Below are 16,007 nucleotides of genomic sequence, written 5' to 3' on the forward strand. Positions count from 1 at the left end.
GTCTGGAAACACCCTGGGCAATGACTGAAAAAACCCAAACCTGTCAATATTGAGTGAAAGCATGTTGAAATATACTGAGATAAATATTGGCCTGAATGGTATTGGATTACTTTTGTTTTACCAGATGTCATCAAGGCACCAACTACAGGGGAGCCAGGGGGTGCTTAGCTCCTCGTAATAAGACACAAGCTCCCCTGAAAACATAATTTGTGAAGTGTTTTTTTTTTTGTATCAGATCAGAAGAAAAAAACATTCTTGGTCTCACTAAGTCTGCGGGCTAATCGACATTTTTCATTTCTCTGTTTTGTAGTCAGTATACAGATTTGTCAAAAAACAAGGAAGCTTATAGATTTAATACCCATACATTTTGTGTGTTTACAGGCTGTGTTGCTATTTGACCTATCTTTGTTTTATTTGTGTGAATAAACCAGAGGATATAGTGAGATACATCACTGTCCCCTGCTGAAGTTGGTCATATTGCATCATACTGTGATGTTTGGTTTTGATACCCGTGTGGAGGTTTGATGTGTCATTAACTGATTATATATCAGATGTGCTGACATAAAGCAAATAGGCCTACATACTTGCAGCTATGAATATTTATTTGCAAGAGGAGTCACAGTCAGTGCTCTCTTACCCCTTTTCCACCAGCATGGAACTGTTTCTGTTCCAATTCCCACACCATTCTGAACCATTTGGAGCATTTTGATGAAAAATAAATTGATTTGAAAAGTTGACTCTCTGCAGGTTTTTCTTGGCCTGTAGGGCAAACTGTTATGACATCAGTGTGTGTGTTATATGCTATGGGTTGGAAATAGAAGATAGAGAAGGCAACGATGAATAAGTTGAGTAAGAAATTATCGGAAAAAAACAGCATGCAGAGGTCTCATTATAAGTTGGGCCGTGCTTGTTTTGGATATATAACAAAAATCTTAAGTATCAAGTGAATCTGGATCAAGTCATCACATCCCTGATTACAATGGATCTGATTGAAACTAACTTTAAGTGGACTAGTTCGCAAGAAAGCATGAATACTTTGGTGGATCATGGGTATCTTTGAAGCAAGCGTGATCTCCTGTCCACCCTGCATTAAAAATCCACCAAGAGTGAGCTCCCCCAAAGTCATGGTGTAGTGTGCACACTGAATAACATATCATATTTGTCAACTGGCATCTAAATTTAAATTCCATAGCCTTTTGATGTGGTTGTTGAAATAGGAATAAACAACATGAAAAAAGTCCGCACACCATAGCTCCCATAAGTGCAATTAATTGGCACATCCACAAGTGCTGTTTAGAGCTGAATGCTCTTCTTCAGACTTTAAATACATATGCTAGGGTCACATGGTAGTCACGTGATGATACTACATTATCTAATTGCCACATAGATAGACATATTATGAATAAACAAAGATCATACAGTCAGTAACAGCAAGTAGCCTAAACAGTTACCAGTCGACCTATTCATCAGTGATTGTTACTGTTCATTATGATTGGTGTATTCAGAGGACCCCTGTTGTAATTGGTATGTCAATCCTCTCCCCTATGAGTAATGGTGGATTTTGTTAAGGTCTATCAACACATTCTCACTCTGACCTTGTCACATATTGACATTTGGTCATGGACTTTCCACGTCGACATATGATGTGCAAGGTACCTGGGTGCATTGGTTGTTGATGTTCTGGGACACCATGTCGTCTTCAGCCTGTTACATGCATTGTCTGCTTTCAAAATACACTTCTGTTTTCACAGGAAATGTAGAGTTTGCATACTGTCCCTTTCAAAATAAATGCACTACATTGGTACAACACTGCAAAGTGATGTTTTTTTTTCCTTCAACAACAAACACATGTGGTTACATTTAGCCAACATACACTCCTGGTTGGGTCTAGGAAAAAAGAGCAGGGTTTGGCTTTACAAATTTGCGGGAAGTGAACACTGGCCCCCCACATGAAAGTCAGTGATTGTTGGACCCATCCACCACCCCTCTCACCTGCCCTACTCAGACTTCTACTGCCTTAACTTCCATTGTCCTGCTGCATTTCCCCCTGACGCTGTCGGGCGCCATTAAACAATAACGGCAACCGGCCACGTATCATGGCAATGTCAAAGGATGATTTTTTGTCTGCGTCTGAAATCAGAAGTCACTGACCAAGCACCGGTTTTCGATGACTTTGGAGTGAGACTAGGTTGATCCTATAGTAGTATAGGGACATCCTATTTAATATAGAGGCGCATTTATTTGGATCTAGCCATAAAAGAAATATGATGGCCTCTGGCCTTCTTATGTGCTCCAAGGTCTTCTCTCTATAAGAATGTACGTGTGTTTTTCTTTACATACATTGATTTATCTCATTTGTATATATTTCGTATCTATTTTTTGTAATTGTTTTTGCCGGAGTGCTCTGAACTCCTCAAGTTGAAAAAAATGGGATGATTTGAGAGGCAGACTATCTGTGGTGGTCACAACAACGTTGGCAAACAGTGGAGGAGAAACTGGTGGTAGTGGCTGCTGGATACCCAGAGCTACGTGACTTTACAAACCCCAAGTACCACCATCTCAACAGAAAACAGCAGGTGTGGAAGCATGTAGCCTGAGTGTAATACTTGAAACGCGCTTTAAACGGTTTTTGGATGTGTGCAACTGCTATGTTTTCATGTTGTTGAAATGGAAGAAATATTCTCAAACACTGCCTGTTTAATTTGTTGTAGGCTGTGAAAAGTGTAATCACCAATCATGTCCTCCACCATAAGGTCACAAGTCAAACGTGAATTTGATGAACATGACATCCCTACAGGCCTAGCCTACTTGTTAAGATGGCTATCTTTTAGAGTGTTGGAGCCTGGAGGGCGGGAACGGCTGGATGCAGCATGCGCGTGCAGCGGTAGAGGGATGACAGAGAGAGACAGAGCCAGCGATACAGGAGAGAGAGAGAGAGAGAGAGAGAGAGAGAGAGAGAGAGAGATGAACAATATTCTGCCAATACAGATTTATCTCTTCTGCTCTAATTCACCGGCAACATAATAGTCCAGGTCGATATATCCTTCCTCTCTCTCTCCCCCTGTCCCTCTCTCTCCGCTCCTCTCTCCTCTCACTCTCTACCTCTCTCCACCACACACACATACACGCGCCGTCAGCTTGTATGCGTCCCTCCTCGAGCCAGCGGGTGGCCGCCTGGCTGCTCGCGCTGCCGTTGGGGAGAGGTGGAGAGGAATGCGCGCGCCGCGGCCGCCTGGAGATGATCTCGTTTTGGTTGCTGTGCTGGAAGCTGTTGGTAGGTAAATGAACAGATCAGCGACACACGTCAGCGACGTCTTTATAATAAACAACAACACGCTTCCCGGGGTTTATGTCGTGCGGTGGAGATTTGGGGACATTTTTGGCGGCCACCATGTAGCCTATGCGTGAGGTGTATGCGCGAGGCTTTGGCTGAGCTGCAGCTACCATCAAAGCCCGGTTTTCTTGGCTTCTGTATGTGCGATTATCTGTCACGATTTTGGTGCTTTGCCTGATTTTAGGATGCTGTCTTATGCAACACACTTGGCAGAAACGAATATTGTAGCAGAATATTATCATCAGAATGTAACCACACTGGATGACAAAGAATAGAATAGAGTAAAACAGAACAAAATGGAACACATGATTGAATCCAACACCACAAAATAGAATAGAATGGAATCCTCATCTTCAGATTATTCACATGATGCCTAAAACTGCTCTGTAATCCTCCCACACACACACACACACACACACACACACACACAGAGGTGTCTGATTAAATGGTGTTGATGAGGCTGTCTCCAGCTGTTGGTAGCGGGTAAACTGAGGTTTGAGCCTGAAAGTTAATTCACTTTACAGGCAAAGTAATTATGGCTTCTTTTTTTTTTTTTTTTTTAATCTGAAGTTCAAAAGGAAGTTAGATAGCAGGTTAGATAGCAATGATCCAAAAGGTCGCTGTTTCACATCCAGGCAGACAGTGATCAGAAGCATGGATTAGAGCTGAGAGAGCTGCATTGCAACTAATAACTGTTCAGTCCTTCCCCCATATGTTCTGACATGACTGACTAACAGCAGAAGCATCTATGTACTGTCCATTAATCATTTAGGAACTATAACAAAGTTGTAAGTTGTTCTAACCTAACCTAACCTAACCTAACCTCAACCATGTATATGGGAGATCAGAAAACACTCATAAGAATCATCTCTTCTTCAAAAACACTGATAAACTATGTCATCCTGGTGATAGGGATGCCAGATCAAAAAACATATGAATCTTTTTGGAACAGAGGAGCAAAGAACCTTATTTGTTGTCTTGGTATAATGATTTTTTGGCATCGCAAATCTTGATTCTTCTACTGCATGGCATGTTTCATTTGTCTGGTAGGTCATTTAGAACAAACTTGACAATGTCACAAGATGTAATTTTTTTCAGATTCAAAATTCAACCAAAAGCTTGCACCAGTGACTGGTGCTTTCATCATAGAAAGGGTCACAGGAAACACACATGATTGAATGATGAAGAGGACTGTCAATCTCTGGCTGTGTGATGTAAATAAAATAATGCTTGTTTAGAGAAAAAGTCTTTTGAGCTGTGCCAGATCACACTTAACTGAGAGCTGGAGTTCCAGTGGTCATTGTTATTATACGAAACGAGCATGTGTTACTGTTGCAGAGCCATTACTAATTTTCATAAATGATTGAATTTAGTCCTCTGAAGCTGGGCTGTGTTCAGGATTCATTTTAGATATGTGTTTGTGAGTGTTTGTTAATATTTATTTATGGGTTAGAAAGTATTAATAGGAATGTTGTTATTTCATTTTTTGGCTGTTAAACTTCTATAGGCCTACATCTACTATCTCATCACATCAGTATAACTATCACCCAGCTCAGGAAGAATATGGAAAATGCCATCAATTTTTTTTGCTGAATAATATGCAGTTAATTTGATCTTTCTCCACACTGTGACTTAAGTCAAGGAGAACTGACTTTAGCAGCTTGCCTGCCTCTGCAGCTATACTTAGTGTTACCATAGCAACACTTCTCATCTGTCACCAGCACATGCCTGGAACGACAGACCATAATAATCTGCTAACCCACTCACAGCCAACGCATTGCCACCATGGTAACAATATGAAGGCTTGAGTTTAGCACATCACACATTTTCAGGGGGTATACAGTTCTATAATCTACTGTGTGTGTAGCCTACGGGTTTGGAAATATGTGACTTGGTTGAGTGTGTCTAGAAGTGCATATAACTTTATGTGTGCCAGGGGTCCATGGATGTAGGTTTAAAAAAGTCATTGTTATTCCTTCACTTTTCCATATGATAGAAACAAATTCCATTTGTTGTCCACACAACGCATTGTAGTAAATTACAAATTTGTCAGGCTGAATCATTATTTTGTCAATATGTGGCAGAGAGAAGCTTAATAAGAGGCCGTTTTACATGTTGCCGGCTATTTTCATAAACGGACATTTCACCGTCTCCGTTTTCAAAAAGATCTTCGTTTACACTTACCCGTGTATATATACACAAGAGCACGCCAAACCTGTAGGTGGCAGTGTAATGAGAAGCTCAAGTCTTCCATGTATCCATTGTCACCATAGCAACATAGGTCGCACTTTTGACACAGGCGCAAGTTACGGCGCATACTGTGACGTCGGCTGCCTATAACTCCGTTTATCTCCGTTTATCTCAGTTTACATGCAAACGCGCAACCGGAGTTTTCCAAAATCTCCACTCTGGCCGGAGTTTTTAGAAAGACTCGTTTTCAGAGGAGAAATCTCTGTTTGCGTGTAAACAAAGGGCACAAACGAAGGAAGATGTCTCCGTTTATCAAAATCACCGTGTACGTACGTGTAAACGGCCTCTGAGACAATCTGTGTTAACATTTGCATGTTTATAAATTGATTTATGGAAGCCTATTTCTGCTGCAAAAAGACTCTGAGTCTAAATTACAACAAAAATAGGGTTGCACAATATGCAAAAAAAATAAAATGAAATAAAATCATATTTCAATTATTTTGACAGATATTGAAACTGTGATATGAGACCAGATAAAACAGAGTGTGTAATAAACATTGTAAGGTACATCAAGACTGTAAGTTACAATGTCAATATTTTGGACATTTTGACCTTAGAATTATTTGGGAAGTCTCAACTATAAAAGTATCTTCCAACAGGGATCTTCATTGTTTTTTGGGCCAAAGACCCCTTAGTTGAAAGAGACATGGGGCAGGGACCCCTACTACATATATACTATAAAATTGTATAGCACATTGAACCAAGCAGATGAAGATTGTCAGGCCTCAGTCTTGATCTGTGTTTGCTTTTCAGGTCGGTGAGGAAGGAAGCTCCACTTTCACAAAGATAGGCTATTGCAAAAGGCAAAACATGTTGGGTTCACATTAATGTGTATTCTCAGACGTAGTTTAATTTTAAAAGAAAAAAAAAACCCTTAAAAAAATGACCAAATAATAACTTGGACGCCCTCCTGCAGTAACTCTGAGGGGTCCCACACATCCTGCTGAACACGAGGTCTTATGATATTGGCTTAAAAAGTCACAACTGAGTTGAGTTTGAGTTTACCTCAAAATTTTGACTTACTGTCTCATAGCTTTGATTTAGGATCTTACCATTTTGACTTGTCTCAGAATTCTGACTTAGTAATTACAAAAAATTGTATTCAATTTTGACTTCCTGTTTTTGATTTGACTTGAAAAGTCTAAATTGGGACTTAGTGTCTTACACTTTTTTTTTTTTTTTAAGCTCATTCCTAAAATTTAAGCCAGCGATTTCTGCATCAGATACCTATGCAAAAAGGCACCTTTTGTAATGGAATGGCATCGGCGTATAACCCAGCTGCATGCCATCAATGTGTAACACCTCAGATAACAACGTAACTTAAGGAGCTGAAAAGTCCTGGTGGGAGGGGAGATGGATAGTTCCAACTAACCCTGGACTTTCACCCATGAAACCAGTGTTCACCTCCTGTGTTAGTTTTAAGCCAAACCATGTTTTTTTTCAAAACCTAACCAGGTGCTTTTGTTACACAAGGACATAAGCATAAAAACACTGTGTTTAATTTTGAAAAAGACTGTATACATCTAATGAGCAGAAACTGTACATTTCCTGTGAAAACAGAAGTGAATTTTGAGAATGCACAATGTATGTAACAAGCATAAATTGACACGTCGTCCAGAACATAAACAGCATACGCAGGAGGCTACCTAGTGAGTAATATTTAGATGTGAAAGGCCACTGACAAAGTGGCAGTATTTGAGGAGTTGGGATGAGAACATATTGAACATTTCATCTTTTAAAAACAAAATTTTTTTTTGGCAGAAATGGACTTCCATACAAATATTGTATAAATAAAAACCAAAATGTTCAGAATGTTTTAATATTCAAGCTAGAATGAAGTTATCAGGTTATAATTATAAGGTTATAGGTATAATATAGGTTATATAATTAAGTGTTTGTGTCCACAGAGAGCAACAGCTGGGCTAAGGAGGGCCACAGCTGAGCTAACGGACGTCAACCACGAGAACAGCAGCTCTGGAAACAATAACCTTGTCAACGACTCTCCCACTCCTATACAGCCAACAGATCCAGTTGCCATGGAAATCAGTTCATCGCCACCACTAACAGACATGGAGAGAGAAAACTTGGTCAGCTGGCACAGTCAGGAAGTGGAGGAGCTCCATTACCCAGAGGTCCTTGGGGTGCAGCAGCCAATCGGGGACAAGCAGGAGGAAGATGAGGCTGCAGAGAAAGACAATGGAAAAAGAGATGGAGATGAGTGTGACTATCTTGTTTTTGAGATAGGAGAGAAGAAGGGAAGGGGTGAAGAAGACAAAAGTGAAGGAGGACACACCACTGACAAAGGAGGAGAGGGAGAAGAAGATGGAGAAAGAGGAGAAACAGGAAGAAAAGAAGAAGACAGTGGAGAAACAGAGAAGGATGAAGGAGGAAGAGGAAAAACAAAAGAAGAGAATGGATGGATTGGAGAGACAGCCGGAGAGATGAAAGATGATACTCTGTCAGAGCTCCTCTTCATCTCTGATAGCTCAGTGTGTCCTTCATCATCAGAGCCCCCGACTGTCACCTCAGATCCTTCAGAGCAACCTGCAGCAGCCATGGTACATGAGACCTGGGGTCACGACCTCAGCAACAGAGATGATCTTAGCGACAGTCACCTTAGTGACTGTCTTCAAGCTGAATTGGCTATCGTGTACTCGGACAGCGAGGCAGGGGAGGATCAATGGGCAGCCTTCACATCCTGTGATGTCACTAACCAGGAAGAAGCAGGTGGCGGGATTCAGAATAGCATCTGTGATGGAGAGCGCAAGGAAGAGGAGAGAGGTGTGGACGATGAGGAGAGAGGGGTACAAAAGGATAAGGCAGAAGTAGAGACTGGATGGGAGGAGCTAGATGGGAGAAGAGGCAGGGATGATGATGAGGAGCAAATGAGATCAAGGAGAGATCTTTTCCTGCGATCTCCTTCTGTCAGCTCCACAGCCAGCTCCACAGACCCCGACAGGAAGGTAGGATTTTCCCTCTTTTTATGTAACAATGAGCATTAACTCTGGTTCCAAGAAGTCTCAAATGTATCCTCCCCACACAAGAAGTTTGCACATACAGCGATTATTACATACTCTTTCCAACAATGAGATGAGAAGTTAGATATCAATGTTATGCATTAAAGCCACAGAGTGTAGGAATTGCTCCCATCTAACGTTGAAATCATATATTGCATTCAAACAAATGGCGCACTCTAGCGCCTCACTGTTTCAGCTGTTAGTGGCCAGCGGCACTACTGCCGCATAACAAAGTCCCACTCTTTGAGCATAATGCAGGATCATGTATTATGCAGCATCACGGGAGACGGAATCCTCGTCGCCAAGAAAGTGCAAAAGGGAATCAAAAAGGCAGCATGACCGGCGAATTAAAAAAACAAGGGTCAGCAATGGGGTTGCCTTTCCCAGGTGGAGAGAACTGCTGAAGGAGAAAGGTAATACAATCACAGGCCAGTGCTAACAGCGGCTAACAGCTAACAGCGGCGCAGTGATGCGAGGAGAGGGATGAGGCTGTTAGCGACTGGCCGCTAACAGCAGCTAACAGCCAACAGCGGCGCTGGCCTGTGATTGCATTACCATTCTCCCTCAGCAGCTCTCTCTACCTGGGAAAGGCTACCCCAGTGTGGGCCTTCGTTTTTTTAATTCGTCGGTCACGCTGCCTTTTCTATTCCCTTTTGCGCTTTCTTGGCGACAAGGATTCCATCTCCCATGATGCTGCATATGCATGATCCTGCATTATGCTCAAAGAGTGGGACTTTATTTCAAATTTGCCAGGGTAGTAGCGAAGCGCCTCTTGCTCCTCTCCTTCGGCTCCTCAGTCACGCAGTGCTGGCTTGGCTCTCAATGAAAACGCCGAAGGCGGTGCTGTATGTCCCTTGCTGGCAGGTGTATTCTCAAGATGGCGAAACATAATGGAACCCCACAGACGACATACCCGCACAATGTACAAACAAATCCGAAATTCTCCTTTTACGAGAATAAGTCAGATTATTGGTGGAGGTAATAGTACACCAGTGATGACATATTTATGAATGCAGACATCAATTTTTGCCAATAAACAACTGAAAATATTACACGATGTCCCTTTAAGATTATGCATTAAGAACTAAGACACCAATGCTGACCCTAATGTTGGATGCGGAAAAGGCATTCGACAGGGTGTCATGGCCTTTCCTGACCAAAGTCAGACTTTCATTAATATAATAATAGGAATATACAAAGAACCAACAGCAAGAGTAAGAGTAAATGGGACTTTATCTGACACACTGACTATAGGAAGGGGAACCAAACAAGGGGACCCCCTGTCATCACAACTTTTTTGTCTTATGTATAGAACCCTTAGCTGAGAGTACAATACAGAATATAGAGATAAGAGGACTTACCATAATAGAGGAAGAACAGAAAATTGCACTGTATGCTGATGATATAGTTATGTATATAACAGATATTTACAACTCTTTATCAGAGTTGTTAACCGAAATCACAGAATATAGTGCTTTATTAGGTTATAAATTGAATTTGAACAAAACAGAAGCCATGTAAGTTAGACGATCACATTAAAAAACAGTTTGAATTCAGATGGGACCAAGATGAAGTGAGATATCTGGGAGTGACTATTCCAAACAATCTGGATATTCTATATCATTGCAACTACGGGAAATTAGAAAAGTCAATAAAACAAGACATACACAGGTGGAAATATCTACCATTAACACTACTGGAAAAAATTAGTTCATTTAAAATGAATGTTTTACCACGTTTTCTATTTTTGTTCCAGAATCTACCCTTGCATATTACATGGGCTTCTTTCAAATACTGGGAGAACTTGTTGACTTTGTATGGGATGGAAAGCGACCAAGAGTGAGGCTGACAATTATACAGCAAAAAAGAAATTAAGGGGGACTTGCCCTACCCAAACTAACTAACTATTTTTACGCTGCACAAGCAAAATCAATTTTAATAATGATTGATAAAGAAATTACCCCCAAATGGAAAACACTAGAGAGTAAATTGGTGGGATCATTACATAGACTGATTTCTTCAAGTCAGATGAAAGCAAATTGCTTCACACTTAAAAATACAGTCAAGACCTGGAGAAGATTATTTAAAATAACAGATGTTAAAGACAGAGATCTAATTTGCCTGAGAGAAATACAAGAAGACCCATCCTTTATACCAAACAAGTTAGATGATGCTTTCAAAATATGGGGCAACAGAGGCCTCACAATGTATTGTCAAATGTACTGTGAGAAAGGAATTGAGTCATTTGACAATATAGCAAAAACATATCAACTCCCAAGTAATCACTTTTACAGGTACTTGCAAGTTAGAATTAGAATTAGATTACTGGACAACTTTATCAAATATTACAAAATAAGGAGATTAAAGACTTGAATGGTATCAAAGAGAATTGGGAGAAGGAGTTGAAAATAAAAATCTCTAACAATGAATGGAAGCAAAGCTTTAAAGACATTGTAGCTCATACAAGATCCCCTTATTGGCAGGAATATGCATGGAAGATGAATTTAAGATATTTTATAACACCACAAATGTCTCTGAAGTATGCACAAGCCAATACCAATTGTTGGAGGGATTGTGGGGTTAACAATGCAGATCATACACATATATTCTACACATGCAAGAGATTGCAAGAATACTGGACTGATGTCTTAAACATTCAAAACAACCAGATCCACTGACTGACTGAAGTCTTGACATCGAAGTGAAGTAAACAGGTATGGTACCACTGAACAATGACCTGTATCGAAACCTTCTGTCTCTCTGACTGTACCTGCCATAGCCAGTGGTGCTGCACAGAGGTGCTGGGTGGATTAGTAAATTATTTTTTACAGCATGTAACCCATGCTGACTGCTGTGCACTGGCCAATGTTTTCCCAACAGCAGGCCAGCTTTTAGGAAATATGGGCAGGGGGACAACATTTTCTGTAGTGGGCCCCTCATTCACACTCATCACCATGGGGTTGGGTGCAAAATCACCATACATACCACTATGCAAAATGTATACTTCCTGTGAATATAATAAAATTAATTATATTTCAACATGTATTTTTTTATCCACTCTGTGTTAAGACCTTATATTCTGAAAAATAGAGATAGTCACATGTGTGTCCTGGGCTGAAAAAAATGCCCTCCAAGAATGATCATAGAAAATTTAAATCAGACACTGACTGAAGAAATTACTGCAAGGTATTAAATCATAAGATCAAATCATGAGTGAAAAAACAGCCCTAATATTTTCTCTTCATTTATTTATTCTATCTTGAGGGCTACTTAAATCAAATATTTGTTAAATTGTGTGCTGAATTGAAACAGTGTAAAGAATATATGGTTGTCAACTCTCAGTTTTTCAATCAAACCCAATTTATGCAATTTCAAGACTGGTTAGGGAGTCCAGTATGCAGAAATATTTAAATACACCATTTTTTTTTTTTTTTTTTTTAAAAAAGGGGCAATATTTCCTTTTCCCTCACCAAAATTTAGTATAACTGGAGTGTTATTTGAACTTATTTTCAACAAGATATGATAACATGGTTGGTCCCAATGGATGCCTCAAGCCCTCTAGTTTGTTATGATACCAGTGTTTTCACTGTAGCTTTAAAACTGAACCTTATACAGCAGATTGTATTTGCCAACATTAGTCTGCCTCACTTCTCACCATCAGCTCTGCTTGTCATACTTGCTGCTTCCTCACATTTTTTGTTTTTTTCACAGACATTTGTCCATTGTTCTTTGCTTCTTTCATTGTCTTGTTTTTTCTGTACTCTGGCTTTTTTTAGGAGTCCCTGAATTTTGGTGAGGCATTCTGACTTTGCTAGTCAGACTGCAGTCCATCACATGTTTACATTAACAGCACTTGTGATTTCTGTGTATCACACACCTGACCCCTTCTGTCAGATGGACTAAACCATTTCACAATACCTGCGGGGGGTTGGGGTATCAGATAGCACATTGAAATGTATTTTTTTTTATTATGGCAAAATTTTGTCTGTCAGACAGCATCATCGCAATATGTAAATCCTCCAATGTATGAATTCAGTCTCCGAACCTGCAGAAGTGTGATGTGTTCAATTTCAAATGAATGTTGAATTTGGTTTTGGCCTATCTTAAAGGTCATTTTTATGATTCTCTTCATTAGTTATTCATTGTATTTGATTGAGCAGATTGATTGTTTCGATCTTTGCAGGGGTGGTTATGGGTCCTGGGTGTGTGTGTGTGTGTGTGTGTGTTAGTATGTGTGTGTGTATGCTAATATAAGTTTTTGTGGTTCTTGTGGTTCTTTGTCATTGGTGTATTCGTATTGTTTTTGTGTCTTGTATTAATGTTTGTTATCTTGTGTTTTTTTTTTTTTTGTTTTTGTTTTTAAAAAAGGAAAAAATGGCCAATAAAAAAACTGATCATAAAAAAGAATTCAGTCTCCATTTTAATGTATATATGTGAACATTTTTCTATGGTGGGACCCCTCAAATGTCCATTCAAAGTTTCGATGACCTATATGTTTATTAACCTAATCCTGAACCTCATTATCCTGTCAGGTTCCTGTAGATTTCTGTGTCCAACAAGAGACCCACAGTGAAAATGTCTCCACTGAGCATGTGGACTTTCTGTTGGCCCGCCAGCAGTGGAGGAAAATGGAGGAGGAGGTCAAAGGTCAGCCAATTCCCAAACCAGGGCTCAGAGCTCAGGGGAGTTTCCAGGGAACCCACACTGCACTGTACCCCCCCACTCGCAGCCCCCGACTCAAACACAGGTAGGAAATAGGAAATGGAGGTAGGTTATTGACTGTCTTATCAGAGAATATGCTGTAGAGCTGAAACAACTGGTTAATTAAGCAGTTAACTGATTAGCGAGAAATATTTGACAACTGTTTAAACAATTGCTTAAAGGGATAGTACACCCAAAAATGAAAATTCAGCCATACTCAGCCATATGCCAAGGGAGGCTCAGGTGAAGTTTTAGAGTCCTCACATCCCTTGCGGAGATGGGGCTAGCAACAAAACTCCACCTAATGGAGGCTGGGCGCCCCAGATTAAAACGTCCAAAAAACACATAATTGAAACAACACAATATCTCCATACTGCTCGTCCGTAGTGATCCATGTGTCCTGAAGCTGCGACATAAAAAGTTGTTTGGAAAAACGTCATTTAAACTCTGTTTTTAGCCTCATTGTAGCCTGTAGCTCTAACTGCCTCTCTGTAGACCGCGCTCACGTGTGTGCGCTTGCATGAGACCGTGAGACATCGGCACCGTGTTTATGTGTGTTCATGTGCTTTCACTGGTCTCGCGCGTAAGCTCACACACGTGAGCTTGGTGTACGCAGAAGCATGTTGGGGCTTCAGGACACTTGGATCACTACGCACGAGCAGTATGGAGATATTCTGTTGTTTCAATTATGTGTTTTTTGGACGTTTTAATCTGGGGCGCCAAGCCTCCATTAGGTGGAGTTTTGTTGCTAGCCCCATCTCCGCAAAGGATGTGAGGACTCTAAAACTTCACCTGAGCCTCCCTTGGCATATGGCTGAGTAGATAATGGCTGAATTTTCAGCTATTGCTCAGAAAAAGCAACATGTATGTTTTTGGGCTTTAGGAAATTATAATGGGCCTCTTTTTCTCTTTTCTAAGATATTTGTTTAAACCATCAGCAGATTAATGGATAATGAAAATAATTATTTGCCAACCTTAAATGCTGACATTTCTCCCTAAACACAAGAAAAAGTCATTGTATGTCAGACATGTTGTCTGTTTCATTCACCTGTTTAATGGACATTTGAAATTTGAGTGAAAAGGCCCAAAAATTAGAAGGAAAAAACCCCCCCATAATATTACCAAAAAAATGCACAAAGTTGTGAGGTTGGCATATCAAACAATAATATGTTATAAGCCTGATGGAAACATTTTTTCAAATATGCCATGATGTTGTTAGCCTGGTAAGACCATCCTATTGATGTGAGCTCAACATTCTGTTTCACTCGCTGTATCGGTCTGGACTCAGTGCCGCTCCAAACACTTGCAGCCACCATTTTTTTACCATTTGTATGGGACATGTATCTCATCACCAACAATCTCTGTGAAGTTTTCATGATACACTGGCATATTTTGTCATTTCTCATTCAGCAACCAAGTGTCTGGACTACTGAATACCAGCTGGCAGTGTCCTTGTTGTGTATCCGAAGCATTGCGAACACTAATCTGCGTGGCCATAATCCCCAGCTTTGAAGCCTCTCCTATCTTGTCTTCCATTAGTGCAGTCAGTCAGTGAAAACATATTTACCTCTGGAAAACTCGGCAAGTGCATACTCTTGTTCTTGTTTGATTATTGTTATTGACTCTATTTCTACAATAACTTCACTTACTGCTGTGTTTACTCTGCTAATGTTAGAGTTGTCGTTTGTTGCTTCGGGAGCGGCCATTACTGTTCTGCAAGCTGTGGCCTGCATTTTACGTCACCAACTACAGCGCAGTCCCTGATTGGCTGCTTACGTTGTCATTTACAATTACGGTGCAGATCCCTGATTGGCCCAGATTGGATTTTAATGTCTGGAAAGTGTTTGGGGGGGGCACTGAGTCCAGACTGATACAGATAGTAAAACAAAATGTTGAGCTCATGTCATCAGGATAGTCTTACCAGGTTATGATGTTACCATACCTGTTTCTGCTTCTTCTGGTGTATCAGCAGAATAAACTGCATGAATAAGATTGGATGGTACTAGTCAGGTCAACCTGATCTAACAGAAATACGTGAAATGACCACGACTTCTTAACACCGCGTTCCGTGGTGGTAGCATGTAATGGGTTGAAATTACATGCCAGTACCACGGAAACAATGCCAATGTAAAGTCAATTAGGATCCACTGTCGTGGTGTCCACACGGATCCCCTGATTCAACAACGTCCTGTATACACACAAAAACACGAAAGTGTTCTTGATATTAAAACGGCAAATATATTCCTCTGTTATAATTTCCCACCAATAATAGTTAGTAGTTAATAGATAGTTCGGCTTTACTAGATATTAGATATATTGGGTAGATATATCTTTTTACAACCCTATTTAGAACCCCACTTTGCAAATCAGAAGAACTACAACTATGTTGCTGATATGTATCAAACTGCATGGTGCGGTCCTAGGGAATTGTAGTTTTTGGAAAATGTAAGTTTTTTTCCTAGATTTGGAATTGAGAGTACACTGTGGACTATAAGGGTATGATAAACACATTTGTGTAATCAGATTTTAAATATCTAATTTCTAAATGGGTGAAAATTATTTTTATCTATACACTCACATGATAGTTGAGGTCAAGAGCTCTCTATAACAGTTGGTCCCATGTCTGTACCCCCTTTTGTTGCTGAGTTATACACCTTCAAACATGCACTGAGGTCAAGGTTCAAAGGTGAATGGCTCAAAGCAGG

At 40.3% G+C, this 16,007-nt stretch overlaps 2 protein-coding genes across 6 annotated transcripts in view; one reads left to right on the forward strand and one right to left on the reverse strand.

Annotated features, from left to right (window-relative positions):
- LOC125902819 (uncharacterized) overlaps positions 1-16,007 on the reverse strand; it is a 282,334-nt gene that overhangs the window by 225,230 nt on the left and 41,097 nt on the right. The gene's annotated exons all lie outside the window — the stretch shown is intronic.
- The window catches only part of LOC125902794 (cyclic nucleotide-gated cation channel beta-1-like), a 35,329-nt gene continuing 22,238 nt past the window's right edge, over positions 2,917-16,007 (forward strand). For 3 of the 4 annotated variants that reach the window (XM_049599403.1, XM_049599404.1, XM_049599405.1), the window contains exons 1-3: positions 2,917-3,274; positions 7,492-8,547; positions 13,134-13,348. In XM_049599403.1, coding sequence (XP_049455360.1) covers positions 3,143-3,274; positions 7,492-8,547; positions 13,134-13,348 — 1,403 coding nt within the window. In that variant the 5' untranslated portion in view covers positions 2,917-3,142. Of the gene's footprint in view, positions 3,279-7,491; positions 8,548-13,133; positions 13,349-16,007 lie in introns of all 4 variants that reach the window. The other variant, XM_049599406.1, reaches the window with a different exon arrangement.

The sequence above is a fragment of the Epinephelus fuscoguttatus genome, linkage group LG15, assembly GCF_011397635.1.
Source record: "Epinephelus fuscoguttatus linkage group LG15, E.fuscoguttatus.final_Chr_v1".
NCBI classification, from domain to species: Eukaryota; Metazoa; Chordata; class Actinopteri; order Perciformes; family Serranidae; genus Epinephelus; species Epinephelus fuscoguttatus.